This window comes from Leucopleurus acutus, assembly GCF_964270905.1.
Source record: "Leucopleurus acutus genome assembly, chromosome: 17".
Classification (NCBI taxonomy): Eukaryota; Metazoa; Chordata; class Mammalia; order Artiodactyla; family Delphinidae; genus Leucopleurus; species Leucopleurus acutus.
This window is the reverse complement of record NC_139159.1, coordinates 40,639,105-40,652,269: the sequence shown is the minus strand read 5'-3', so window position 1 is coordinate 40,652,269 and position 13,165 is coordinate 40,639,105. Positions and strand designations below refer to the sequence as shown.

The 13,165-nt window shown below is 33.1% G+C and overlaps 1 protein-coding gene across 2 annotated transcripts in view; it reads left to right on the top strand.

The window, feature by feature from the left end:
* The window catches only part of TRIQK (triple QxxK/R motif containing), a 92,869-nt gene extending 88,657 nt beyond the window's left edge, over positions 1-4,212 (top strand). For both annotated transcript variants that reach the window (XM_082858527.1, XM_082858526.1), the window contains one exon: positions 1,664-4,212. In XM_082858527.1, the coding sequence (XP_082714653.1) occupies positions 1,664-1,777 (114 nt within the window). In that variant the 3' untranslated portion in view covers positions 1,778-4,212. The remainder of the gene's footprint in view (positions 1-1,663) is intronic.
* Positions 4,213-13,165: the final 8,953 nt, after the last annotated feature.

Genomic DNA, 13,165 nt, shown 5'->3' with positions numbered 1-13,165 from the left:
ATATTCTGAAAATGTACAATGAAGATGATACAGAGCTGTTTGAAAGGATAAGAAGGAGTTGAAAAACAGCAATTAGAGGTGATTATCAATGAGATGAGAATCACAGACTCTAATCAAGAGTAAAAACTTTAGTCTTGTGCTAAGCTTATGGGAATGGTGACTGCTGTTGAACAGTTTTTTGTCCACTGTACAGAACAGATGGAGTTTGCAGTTGTGTGTCACTTGTTTATTACATCCTCTTAAAATTAGTAGCTGTGTAACCAGATGGGTCTGGGAGCACAGCTGTGGATACAAGAAAATAAATGAAACCTGTCTGATGCTGCCATGCCCTTTTGAGATGCCAAAGTATTCCAACTGCAGCAGAGAAAATTCACTTTAATTTGACATTATATTGATAGAGTAGATTGAGAAATCAAATCTTACAAAAATAGTTGACACTAAATCTTTCAACCCCATGTATTTTATTAATATTTATTTTTATAGTTTGCAAATCTAAAAAAATCTAATTATAAAGCTAAAAATCTGTATAAAATGTCCATTTGTAATTTCAATATCCAGGTAAAAATTACATGTTGATTATAAGCCAAATTTATTTTAATGTTTTTAAAGTTTATTAGGTGGCATATGTTGAATTATTAATTTTGCATTCTTTTGAAATGTAAACTACATTTGTGTAAGTGCAAATAAATTGCTTCTCCATAAAATAATGTCAGGAAGGGGTGTGATATGCAAGTGAGAATTACAAGGGAATATTTAAGCCCCTTAGGATACTGTACTAGCACTATTTATTCTTCTTTCTGTTTAGCCAAATGATATGTTAATATTGAAAAAATTCCTTCATGGTATGTGTGTGTGTGTGTGTGTGTGTGTGTGTGTGTGTGTGTGTGTGTATATATATGTAAGTTTATAGACTTTTTGAAAAATAATATGATTTTTGCCATTGTGTATATGGTAATTTTTTGGCTATTATTTCAGCATAATTGATTAATATAATCCATATCAAATCACCAAATGAAGTATCCAGGACCATCCTTCATAGTTGTGTTAATTATATCATATCATGCTTTATGAGCCAAGAGTACTTAGTTTTGTTCTGCCACATTGTAAACTATAGAATTTAAAAATGAGTTTTAAAAAATAATATTTAATAAGGATGTTTACAGAGACATAATATAGAAACTGGTTATAATAGTTTCTTCCTATTAGAAAAGGAATGATAATTTAAAAAAGAATCTATGTCCAAATGCTATAGCTAATAATAAACGTATTGAAGCAAGAAATAATGTTATTTCTTTCTCAAATGTTATTTCTTTCTCAGATAGAGAAAGATAAACTGTGTAGGCACAAACTACATTGCTTACATCCAACAGTTTGATATCCAAACTACGAAAATATATTAAAATTATAAATGTTAATTTTACTATTAGAAAAACACAAATTTAAATAAAAATAATAATACACATCTATTATTATACCCACTGATGTAGCTGCCATTATATTAGGTATTGTCAAGCACAAAAGTTACTTTGCTTAATGACAGAAAGTGTTAAACAAAAAGAATGTGATTATTAATTCTAGACTGTGTTTTTTTATCTCGTGAAGCTGATAACATTAACCAACCTCATTTCATGAATTTCAAATCTACTTTTTTTTCCTTCCTCAGGAAGTTGGCCTTCTACTTGCAGCTATATTGGCCCTCCTACTGGCTTTCTATGCTTTCTTTTATCTCAGACTGTCCACAGATGTTGACCCTGATCTGGAACCAGATGAAGATTAGTTGAGCAGCAATCAATGCATGAAAAGGATATAATTTTATAAAAGCACCTCTAGGGACCAATACTTTCTGAAGTACTGAGACAGCAAGGTCTTGAATTTTTTCTGCTGGTATTTTCAGTTTGCAGAAATATCTTTTAAAATGTTGCATAGGATATCAAGAAAATAACCTTACCTAGTAATGTAGTATGTGTGCTACCAGATACTTTTATAAATCTTTCTACTTTGACAGGCAACCTATTCATGGTGCATTTAGATAAAGTGAAAAACAGATCCTAAATTCTTCAGATGTCTTAGGCAATTTATGTGTATAACTCCATCACTTACAGATTACTAAATCTATTTTTGTTCCATATACATTCTAAGTAAAAGTATATATCCTCATTTACAGAAACATTCTCTAGTCACATTCAGAGCCTAAGAAGGAATGAAAACTCATGGGAAATTTTTCATTTTACAGAGAAGCCCTGCTTTCTTTCCAGACGTAGTTTATATCATTAGAGAGACAATCTGCACATACATCTACAGTAATCTTTTTCCTTCTTTGCCAACTGTTCAGTGCACATGTGCTCCATCAGAAATGGCACCTGGATGACAGAAGCTCAAAGAGTCACATATGTCACTAAAATAGAGTTGCTTTCCTCTTGGGCTGTCTGAACTGGTGTAAATAGAAAGTTCAGTTGATCTTGATTTTAATTAACTTATTACTCTATTAATATAAACTTGGAATTCTATTTTAATTATGTTGTCCTGGCTGCTTGCAGTATCAGTTTGCCCCTCTTGTTAAGGAGATATGTAGCAACCTGTTGTCTAATTGTGCAGTGTTTTTCACACAACGGTAATAGCAAAAGTCCTACCTACTCAGAGTCATTTTCTTGGGTTGTCTCTTATATCTGAACAATACAAACTTGTTTTACAAAATTGTATTTTGTCTCTTGGGAATTAAATCAATTAGAACCCTTTCATGAAAAGTAATAGAAGAAAATATATGTCTTATATTACTCACATATGGAGTTTTTTGTTTATATGATTTTTCAAGGTATTTTACATTTGTTGGAGTATAATGACTAATGTAGTCAGTATTTTTTACTGGTAATGGAATTTTAAAATAATTTTATAACACATGAGTACATAAAGATTAGAAAATGGAAAAATATGTGTCCACAGCAGAGTTGTTAGTTACTACCTTACATAAATATGTATAGAAAATGAATAGCTTGCAACATGTGCATAAGGTGTTTCATAGTAAATACATTGTATTTATAAAGAGTAAATAAAATGTTAAGATTGTTTCCATACTCTCCAAGAGAAGAAAGTATTAATAAATATCCTAGATAGTCTTTGAGACTTTTGCAGATAGTTGAATGTGGTTGTGTAGCATTATGTTCTGTAGAATTTTTTCAAGTAGCATAACTTATTTCATCAGTGTGAAAACAGCCAAAAGTTCCAGTATCCTCACAGATCATTTATGCCAAACATCTGAGGGCAAAATTTAGCCAGTGCTGTTTCCTGGATTCTTCCCATTGAAATCACAAACTTAAGAGACAGACCAAGAGTTCCTATACATTCACCACAGTGGACAAATCCAAGTGGCATTTTTAGGAAAGGTTGCAGCATTTAATGCCATGTGGTATGTCTGTTTGTGAAGTGGGTGGCAAGAGAATATCCAAGCTGGCATTTTGGATATGATGGGTCTTTTACTTTCCTGAGTGACATGCCACATGTCAAGAAATACTGCTTTCCCCCACTTCTATCACATTTATGTGAACAATCTTCATTTAGTTATTTCCCCTCCCATCTGGTGTTAAATACAGTCATATAAAATAAAGATTATTTCTAATTTCAGTGGTAATTTAAATGCAAGGATATGTAATAATTGTCTATTAGATACCTATCCAAGTGAGATATTACAGAATTTACAGTATGTAAAATAGATGATTGTACTCTTGGAAATGTTTGAAAATTCATTACCCTGAAAAAAAGGAGAAAAACAACTTTACTATCCTGTTCTACTCTTGAGGTATTCTTTGGAGGAAAAATGTTGTTTCTGATAGTAATGAATATTAGCCTAAACACAGCATAACTAACTTAACTGATTAACTTATGGTAAGTCCCAAAGGCTAAACTCTGATTTTAATAAATAGCAGGTAAAGTGAGACAATGTATGTTTACAAAATAATGTTTTCGTGAAATGCACATTTTTCAAACTCACATTAGCTGGGAAGCAGCCAATCCTCTGTAGAGAAATCCCAAGTTGAAGTCTGGTTTGAATCTTTGAAGACAGAGAGGTGATATCCGGTCTGCAGTTTCAGGGGACTACACTTTTAAATAGTGAGTGGTATTTGGCATAAATCTGAGACTGGCACCATACAAATTTTAGGCATGGGTTTTTCCCCTCCAATAATTCACTGCTCAGAGTAATTCAGAAGACAAAAAAAATTAATGACTTTTCAGAATGTTAGAATCTATCTGTTAACATACTCTTTCTGCAGAAGAAATTTCAACTAACGCAGCTGAACTTAACGTACAACCTATAGAACACTTTGAATGAAGCTTGAATGGTTGCTGGTTCTTATATTGCATGAAAAATACAGAATATGTAAATTCATTTGAGAGGCGATGTTGTAAAAATATAACCTCATCTATAATTTCTTTTAAAACAAATGTGCTAAAATCCTATTTTACTACCAGAATGAGGTTTTGTTGTTGTTTTAAGGTGGCAAAATACTTGAAGATTTTCCAATCTTTTTCAATTTTTTGTAAATGTAGGTGAAGTACTCCCACTCCAACCAAGGATTACAAAATCCTGAGAATATGTTCTTATTCATTTCTGTAATTGCAGTAGTGTAGTGGTCTGCAGATTTTTAATAAATGCATGTTAGAATTTAAGTTAATCTCTTTCAGTCCTCTCAGAGCCTGGCACAGTTCTTGCATGTAACAGATGATCAAAAATTATTTGCATTTAATAAATAAAACTTAAAAATCACAATATTGATCAACTCAGCATTTAACATTTATGGTCTTTGGTTGTATTGGGACATATATATATTTAATCCTGGTTCTCTTTAAGATCAAGACAACTAGCATTAAATTTGCTACACAGCAGAAACGTTGCTCTTTCTAGGAAATCAAATATGCTATTTTCATCTTAGTATTGTTAAAAATCATACTCATTGTTTTAAATTTAACTTAATCTAAATCTTCACTCCCATTGTAAATAAAACTAAATTTTCATTATAATGCTATATTTATGTGAAAACTAAAGTGTTATATTTTCCAGAATCTAAATTATATAGTCATTGATAATTCAGTAGATCAAGTTATGCTTTAGATAAGCTTCAGAAATAAACTTCTAGAAATTAAACTTAAATTTTAATGTATTTCATCCATAACATAAGGTTATTGTGTCAGAGACTATCTAAGATAAACTTTTATTTTGTTCTTACCAACAATTAGGTGAAGACACTTACCTGAGGCTTCTCTGGGGAGATTCTCACCACTTTTCCCTTAGCAGCACTGCCTTCTTTTATTAGAATTGCTCCAATGCAGCCTGGATAGAATGTTTGCTAGATTTTGTTCCACTGACACCATATCTAAAATCAGTGTAACCTACAGTAAAAATTGTAGCAGATGAATTCAGTGCCTACAGAAACACTTTACTATTTTGTATAGGTTTTAGCTATACAGGTAAGTATAGAGGGAACTGGGAGAGTCACTTCAAGAACTATATCAGTGTGGAAATATCTATAGTGGGTCAGTTAATGTATCTAAAACAATTGAACTGCTGTCGTATTCAGCATTGTGCCTCTTTGTTAGACAATTTTTTTTTATCCCTAGCAACAGACATGAGATCCTTATTTCAAGAAAAATAAGATACTTTACATGCCAGAAGATTTTTTGATGACAGTACCCCCTCCTATTCTTCATTTTTTAAAACAACAACCAAAATGGTGGGGAGGCAGCCAAAATTTGAGGTACCAATGCCTCTCGAACAGATGTCGCACCATTATTTTTTAGCTCGTTTAGATGAATAAACATGTTAAACTGTGAAGTATTACATTTTAGATTTTTTCATTAAAAAAAGAGACAATCTGTTTACTGTCCTAATTGAGACAACAATCCTTGTGGTTGCCAGTTTTGGCAGTCATAACAATGAACTATAAATATTTGGACCAACCAAGTAAATGATGGCTATAAAGGCTATAGCATGTGTAAAGTTCTGTTTTCACGGGCACCCATCTTAGTATGGCATTTTTTTCTGACTTCTTCAAATACAATTGTTTGTGTAAATCTGAAGTTTCATGGTGAGCCTAAAAGAAATTGATTTCAATATCTAATTTTGTTCTAGTTTATCATCCTTTTCAGTGTTCAACTATCCATCTGCTTGTAACAAATTGCTTCTGCAGTTGCTCTATTGAATGTGACAAGTCAGGTCTTATTGGATTGCCTTCTCTGTACATCCTAGGATAATACAAAATTCAGAGGGTTTTTTTTTTGTTGTTGTTCTCATATATATAAAGTGAGGTTAAAAACATTTTTAAAAGTCTCTTTAATTGCAGTTTTTTAAAAGAAGATTTTATAGATAAACATGACCAAATATAACTCTTGCTATAATGACCATGAGATGGAGGTCATAGTCTTAGCCCTTATCAGTATGCTTTACATAAAACAAGGGTGTGGGAGAAGTTGGTGGACCAAAGAGAAATAATCCAGACATTAAGAACTCATTTATTACACTAGTTCCTAAACATTTGTGATGCAGATAGTGAGTGCCCTTCTAGGCATCTTATTTGAGTTTTCTTGCTCACTTCTCCTACTCTTCACCCATGTACCTCAATTCTAAATTCTCAGCAATCTCGAACATTCCTTCTCTGTTTGTGTGAACCTCACTTGTACTTTGTAATACTTAACTTTGTGCTTACTATATTAACTGCCTCTATCTACTGTTTTACTTAGAATCATCATTGATCCTTACCTATATTTTCTACTGTCTCTTACTTCTTACCTGCTTTCTTTTTAATCTGTCACTAACCACAGGCATTACACAAAACTAGAGAATAGTACAGTGAACCTCAATCTACCCATCACCTAGTTTCAACAATTACCAATATTTTGCCACTGCTTTATATACTCCGTGCATTTTCTGTAACCTGAGGTATTTTAAAGCAAAATTCAAATATGCTGACATTTTACCTGTAAATATCTCAGTATGCATCCCTGAAGGAACTTTCATATTTGTTTGTTTGTTATTTGTTAGGTATTATTTTTTGAGTTACTAAGAAGCTACTATTACAGCTAATATAATTAATTATTTCTTGTTATCACTTAATACCAAGTCAATATTCAGATGTCCTTAACTGCCTCCAAGATACCTATTTAAGATAAGTTTTGAATCAAGATCTGTACTGCATTTGGTTGTATGTCTCTTAAATTTCTTTTAAAGTTGACCCTTGAACAATGTGGGAATTAATCTCCTTATAACTCAGTCAGCCCTCCATATCCCTCGTTGCTCCACATCCGCAGATGCAACCAACCATGATCATGTAGTAGTACTGTAGTATTTACTATCGAAAGATATCCGCGTATGAGTGGACCCATGCAGTTCAAACCCATGTTGTTCAGGAGTCAACTGTATTCTGCAACAAACCTTTTTCTTTCATGCCATTGATTGTTGAAGAAACCAAGTTATTTGTCCTTTTGGATGTTCAACATTCTAGATTTGGCTTTTTCATTTTGTTATTCATTTTATTCCTCTATTTTTCCTATTTTCTGTAAACTAGGAGTTAACTTTTAAGTTAGATTAGATCCAGACAGTTTTGTTGTTGTCATTTGTTTGTTTTTAAGGCAAGAGTATTTCATAGTGAGACACATGATATCTGGTTGTCTCACTTACGGTGGTGCTGAAATTTAATAGTGGATTCATGTGCTAGTAACCTGATTCCCTCCAAAATAAGGTTTTACATCAACATTTTACCTAAAGCTTTTAGCATCCATCCATAATTGTTTCCTCGGTTCATTATCTCATTAGGCATTTCAAACTGGTGATTTTCCATCATTCCTTTACCATATATTAAGTGAAATTATTAAAAACAATTTTATCAACTATTTGGTTAGCTTACACAGCTCATAACAAGAAGGAAGCATAAATACTTGAAATCCAAATTTCAGAGTAATGGCTTAGCACTCTCTAACTGTGGCCAATAAAGATGTGTCATTGTTGTTCCTGTTGTTTCTTTTATTATCATTATAAAGGCATAGATTTTACCTATGTGGTGTGGCTCAATCCTTTGTAATCTTTGTTCTTTTCAGTACTGAAAGGAGAATTCCATTATCATGCTTTACGTTATTAAAATCATGAAAGTTTTATGCTTTTACACTATTTTAAGTTATTCTGAAAGTGACAGCCAGTCCAATCAGATTTTAAAAACAACAGGAATAAGTAGTAAATATGGGAAAAAGTATAATATTTTCATATTATATGATCGACTAGAAAACTAAGAAAATACTAAGTTTTATATAACATGCTCTTTTAGAAAAATATCTGTGAAAATCAATATCTATCTACCTAATAATTAGCTAAATATCATAACATAAAAATACTTTTACAATTGCAATCAAAACTACAGAATTATCTAGAAAAAAATCAGCAAGAAATATGAAGAGTCTTCACTGGAAAAAGAACTTTACAGGGGAACGTAATAAAACTTTAATAAAAAGGGACCAACTATTTCCCTGAATGAGATCATTCAGTATTGTACAAATATAAATTTTCTTCTGATCTGGAAATAGAAAAGAGAACCTTTATCAGATATTAAAGTGTATTATAAAGTTATAATACATAAAATAATATCATTGTCAAGGAAAAGTAGACAAACAAATAGAAAAAGTACAATGTCCAGAAATATATTCAAATGTAGATATTCATTTAATGTATCCTGTAAGTCATGAAGATGGAAAGATAGGTTATTTATTAAATGTATTAAAACAACTGAGTGTCCATTTTGAAATTAAAAGATGCCTACCATGACGTAAAACAAGATTAATTTCTGATGGAATTTGATTTCTGTATGAAAATAAATGAAACCATAAAAAGTATTAGAAGAAATTTTAGACATTTTAAGAAAATTATAGTAGGGAAATTATTTCTAGGCATTGATTCATGAGTCAGAAACCATAAAGGAAATACTGTTGGTTTATAACACATTAAATTAAAATCTAACACATAACCCGGTACCCAGTGTTAATTAAAGATGTGAGAAAACAGTCTCTTTCATATACTGCTTAGGGGAATGGTAATCTTACACACTTTATGGAAGGGACTTTTGCAGGGTACTTTAAAAGTCTTAAATTTCATATATACTTTAGAAATTTATCTCAAGATAATAATGCCTATAGTGTGTAAATACACAAAGTTAACCACAGCATTCTTCGTAACATCAAAACAAACAAGCAAGCAAACAAAATGAAAGCGATGTAAATGCCCAATGTAGGAGTCTTTTTAAATGAGTCATGTTACATCTATAAAATAAAATGTGATGTATTTATAAAAATAACATATTTATACTTAACCGACATGGAGAGAGGTGAAAAAGCAGTCATAAAGGATTGCATGTAATGCAGTTCTCTTGTTCGAATGTATATACATGTCTGTGTATTGTATATGTGTGTGTTTATATGAGTCTGTTGGAAGAATATTTAGCAAAAATTAAAGAGTATTTATCTTTGGATATTAAGTTATAAGTGATTTTTACTTCTCTATATTGAGAGAATTCTTCAGTCTCTGCTCTTCAGGAAAGACTAGAAGGGAAATGTTTTACTGAGCTACATCATGGGTCCAGACACCTGGCAGGTCTATCTGTTTTGGGGTTTTTTTTTTTTCCCATTATGTTCTTTATTTTTCATTCAGTTAATAAACATTAAGCACCTATTAGGTGTTATAATAAGTCATCTTTTACATTTACCCAACTATATGCAATGTAAGAAGTATGGGAAAAGGCAGTTCTGGGTTTTTTTGTATGTTTTACAGTGAGAAATTGAGGAATGCTTCAGAAAAGAACTGATAATGTAATAGGGAAGAACTTTTGTATCCTATTACAAGCTAATAACTCAAGGCATGTTGCCTATGAGCTTAAATTATACATAATGGCTCATCTCTGGGAACCCTGACTCCCAGGTAATGAGCATTAAGCTAAAATACCTTTGTTTAGCTCACAGGAAACATCCTGACCAGGCCCACCTGTGAATGACTGCAGGGAGGAAGAAATTAACACATCCCTTCTGGAGGCTGATGGGAATCAGAAAATGCTTGACTTTACTCCCTCCGCTTTTAGTATAAAAGAAGCCTGAATTCTAACTCAGGCAATGTGGTTCTTTGGGGCATGCCCACCATCTTTTTAGTTTGCCGGCTTTCCAAATAAAGTCATTATTCCTTGTCCCAACAACTCGTCGCTCGATTATTGGCCTGTCACATGGCGAGTGGTACGAGCTTAGACTCAGTAACAGTATTTGGGTTTATACATTTGTTCATTCAAAAATAACTTAATTGAACATTTACTACATGCCAGAACTGTTTTTGTGCTTGCAACATATCCATAAACATTAAAAAACAAAAACAATACCCTTGCTCTCATGACATATGATCTTGAGAGATGGTGATGGTTTCATCAAACAGAAAAAAAGCGTGAAAAGGGTATTCTGAAGTGAGAGAAAACCAATACAAGAGTACAAATACATACTAGTGCTTGAGGGCTTGGCCTGTTGCAGCCAAGAGTGGCTGAAACACAGAGTGTATGTGGTAAAGTGGAGTGAGAAGGTTGTTTGTTAATGTCCCTTTGTACTTATTGTCACCTTTCTTTCCTTTGCCTAAAACCATTTCCTTATATTTAATCGGGAAAATGCCTACATATCTATCCTTTAAGACCCATCTGTTCCCAGATTTTCCTGGACTTCCCCCGCTCCAGCCACCAACACCTCCAACACAAGGCTAGAATTTATTCCATGACAATTATTCATTTATATAATTCTTCAACTGGACTCTGAGGTCCTTCAGGAAGGAACTATGGGTTTCATTGCTGTATCTCAAATGTCAAGCACTCCTCTAGACCCATGGCATTTGCCACAGTAAATATTCTTGAGTGAATAAATACTACACCTCATTCCCTAGAACAGGGTTTCTCAACATTGGCACTATTGACATCTTAGGCTAGATAATTCTGTTGTGGGGCCCTGTCCTGTGCATTGGAGGATGCTTAGCAGCAGACTTAGATGCTAGTATGCAACTAGATGCCAGTAGAACCTCCTCCTGCCCCAGTTATTGTTGGAGGAGGTCATCAAGAGGATGGACAACTGGTTGGCCCATGAGTTGGACCAGGGCAATGGGAGGTTCCTTGCCCCTTCCCTGGGATGTATATTCTTCCCACTGTTTCCACAGTGGGAACCATTTTCAAGGACACAGCCTTTGGAGGGCAATGTATTGTGGAAATCATTTGGACTGTGTACGTGACTGTTAAGGCCTCTATATAAATGTTACGATTCTGACAGCAAGTGCAGAGATCTACTCATCTCTTACTTTCTAATTTTTCATTCATTTGACTTGCCTTTTACTGAGATTGGTGTGTTAAAGTCTTTTATTAGTATTTTTTTTTCTCATATCTTCTGTGGGTTTTGCATTTTGAACATGACTGCTTTGTTATCTGGTATCTTGTTATTTGGTGTATTGATATTCATTATTATATCTTGATTATAAGTTTTGGATTTTAGCATTATAGAGAGTCCTTGATGCTTTTAGGCCTGAATTCTACCTTTTTAATATCAATATCACAATTCCTGCTGTCTTATAGTTTCACTTTTTTTTTTTTTTTTTTTTTTTTTTGCGGTACACAGGCCTCTCACTGTTGTGGCCTCTCCTATTGTGGAGCACAGGCTCCGGACGCACAGGCTCAGCGGCCGTGGCTCACGGGCCCAGCCGCTCCGCGGCATGTGGGATCTTCCCGGACCGGGGCACGAACCCGTGTCCCCGGCATCGGCAGGCAGACTCTCAATCACTGCACCACCAGGGAAGCCCAGTTTCACTTTTTTGATATGTCCTTTCCCATACCTATGATTTCAACATTTTGAAACACTGTATGTTTGGTGTGTCCCTTACATAGAATCACAGAGTTCAGATTTGCTTTATGAGCCAATTTGGATTTTTTTTTTTAATAGATGAATTAAGCCCATTCACATTTTCCAATGTGGCTGATATATTGGTATCAACTCTGCATATAATTTTATAATTTTATTTTACAGTCACCAAATATATTTAGTTATATATACTATGTTTCTGTATTTGATGTGGCTTTGCTTCTAAAAAATTATTTTGGTATTTTTGAACACTGGTATTTTTATTTAGAGATTTCACTTATATTTATGCCTTTTTTGTGCACTTAATATACCTTTTCTTAAATAACCTTTTATTCAGTAGACTGTCAGTCTTACATGATATCCTTGACTTTCATCTATTACCTATAAAACAGTCAATAATCTTAGTCTGCTTTCTCCTTTGTCTTTTCCTTCTTCCATTTCTAGTTGTTTTCTTTCTACTTTTCTAGAGTATATTCTTCTACTCATGCCACTACCCTTCTTTTAGGTATTTAACTCTTAAAATACTCAAAAATTAAACTTAAATTTAACTCAAAAATTTAAAATATATAAAATGCTTATCATTTATTTTGCCAAAATTTTCCAGGTTATCTCCTAGTTGAATGAAGGTCATCCAACCAAGGAAGAGCTCATGTGTAAAATATTCTCTTGATTCACGAACCTTTAAAATAGTTTTTCTATTGCCTTGACACCTGAGGGACAGTTGGGTGATTACAGAATACTTGGCCTGCAATTTTTTTTGTTTGTGTGTTGCCTTTGAAAAGCTTGATGCCAGTCTTTCCTAGACCCCCTCTATGCATAAGCAACTTGATGTTATTGCCGGTATACCCTGAATTCTAATTGTTTTTCTAGAACATGTCTCTAGGTTGATTATTTTTGAGTTTTCTAGGCACACAGTGGGCCCTTTGAATATGTAAAAAAAGGTTTTTCTTACTTCTGAAAAGTTTTCTTTGATTATACTTTTACATATCAGTTATAGCACGTTTTGTTTTCCTTCTTCAGAGACTTCAATTATATGTATTTTGAATTTTTTTTTCATGTCTTCAATTTCAATCATTTTCTCTTTGACCCTTTTACTTACTACTTTATCTCATTTTATCCTTTTATCCTGCTTTCCTTCAAAGTTCCTTAGTAAATTTCACTAGAATCTATTATACCTTGGGTACCTCTCAATTTATTCTTTATTTCTGAGATGGGCTAGTTTTTTTCTACAGTTTCTTTGCTGAGATCAATCAACTCTTACTCCATCACT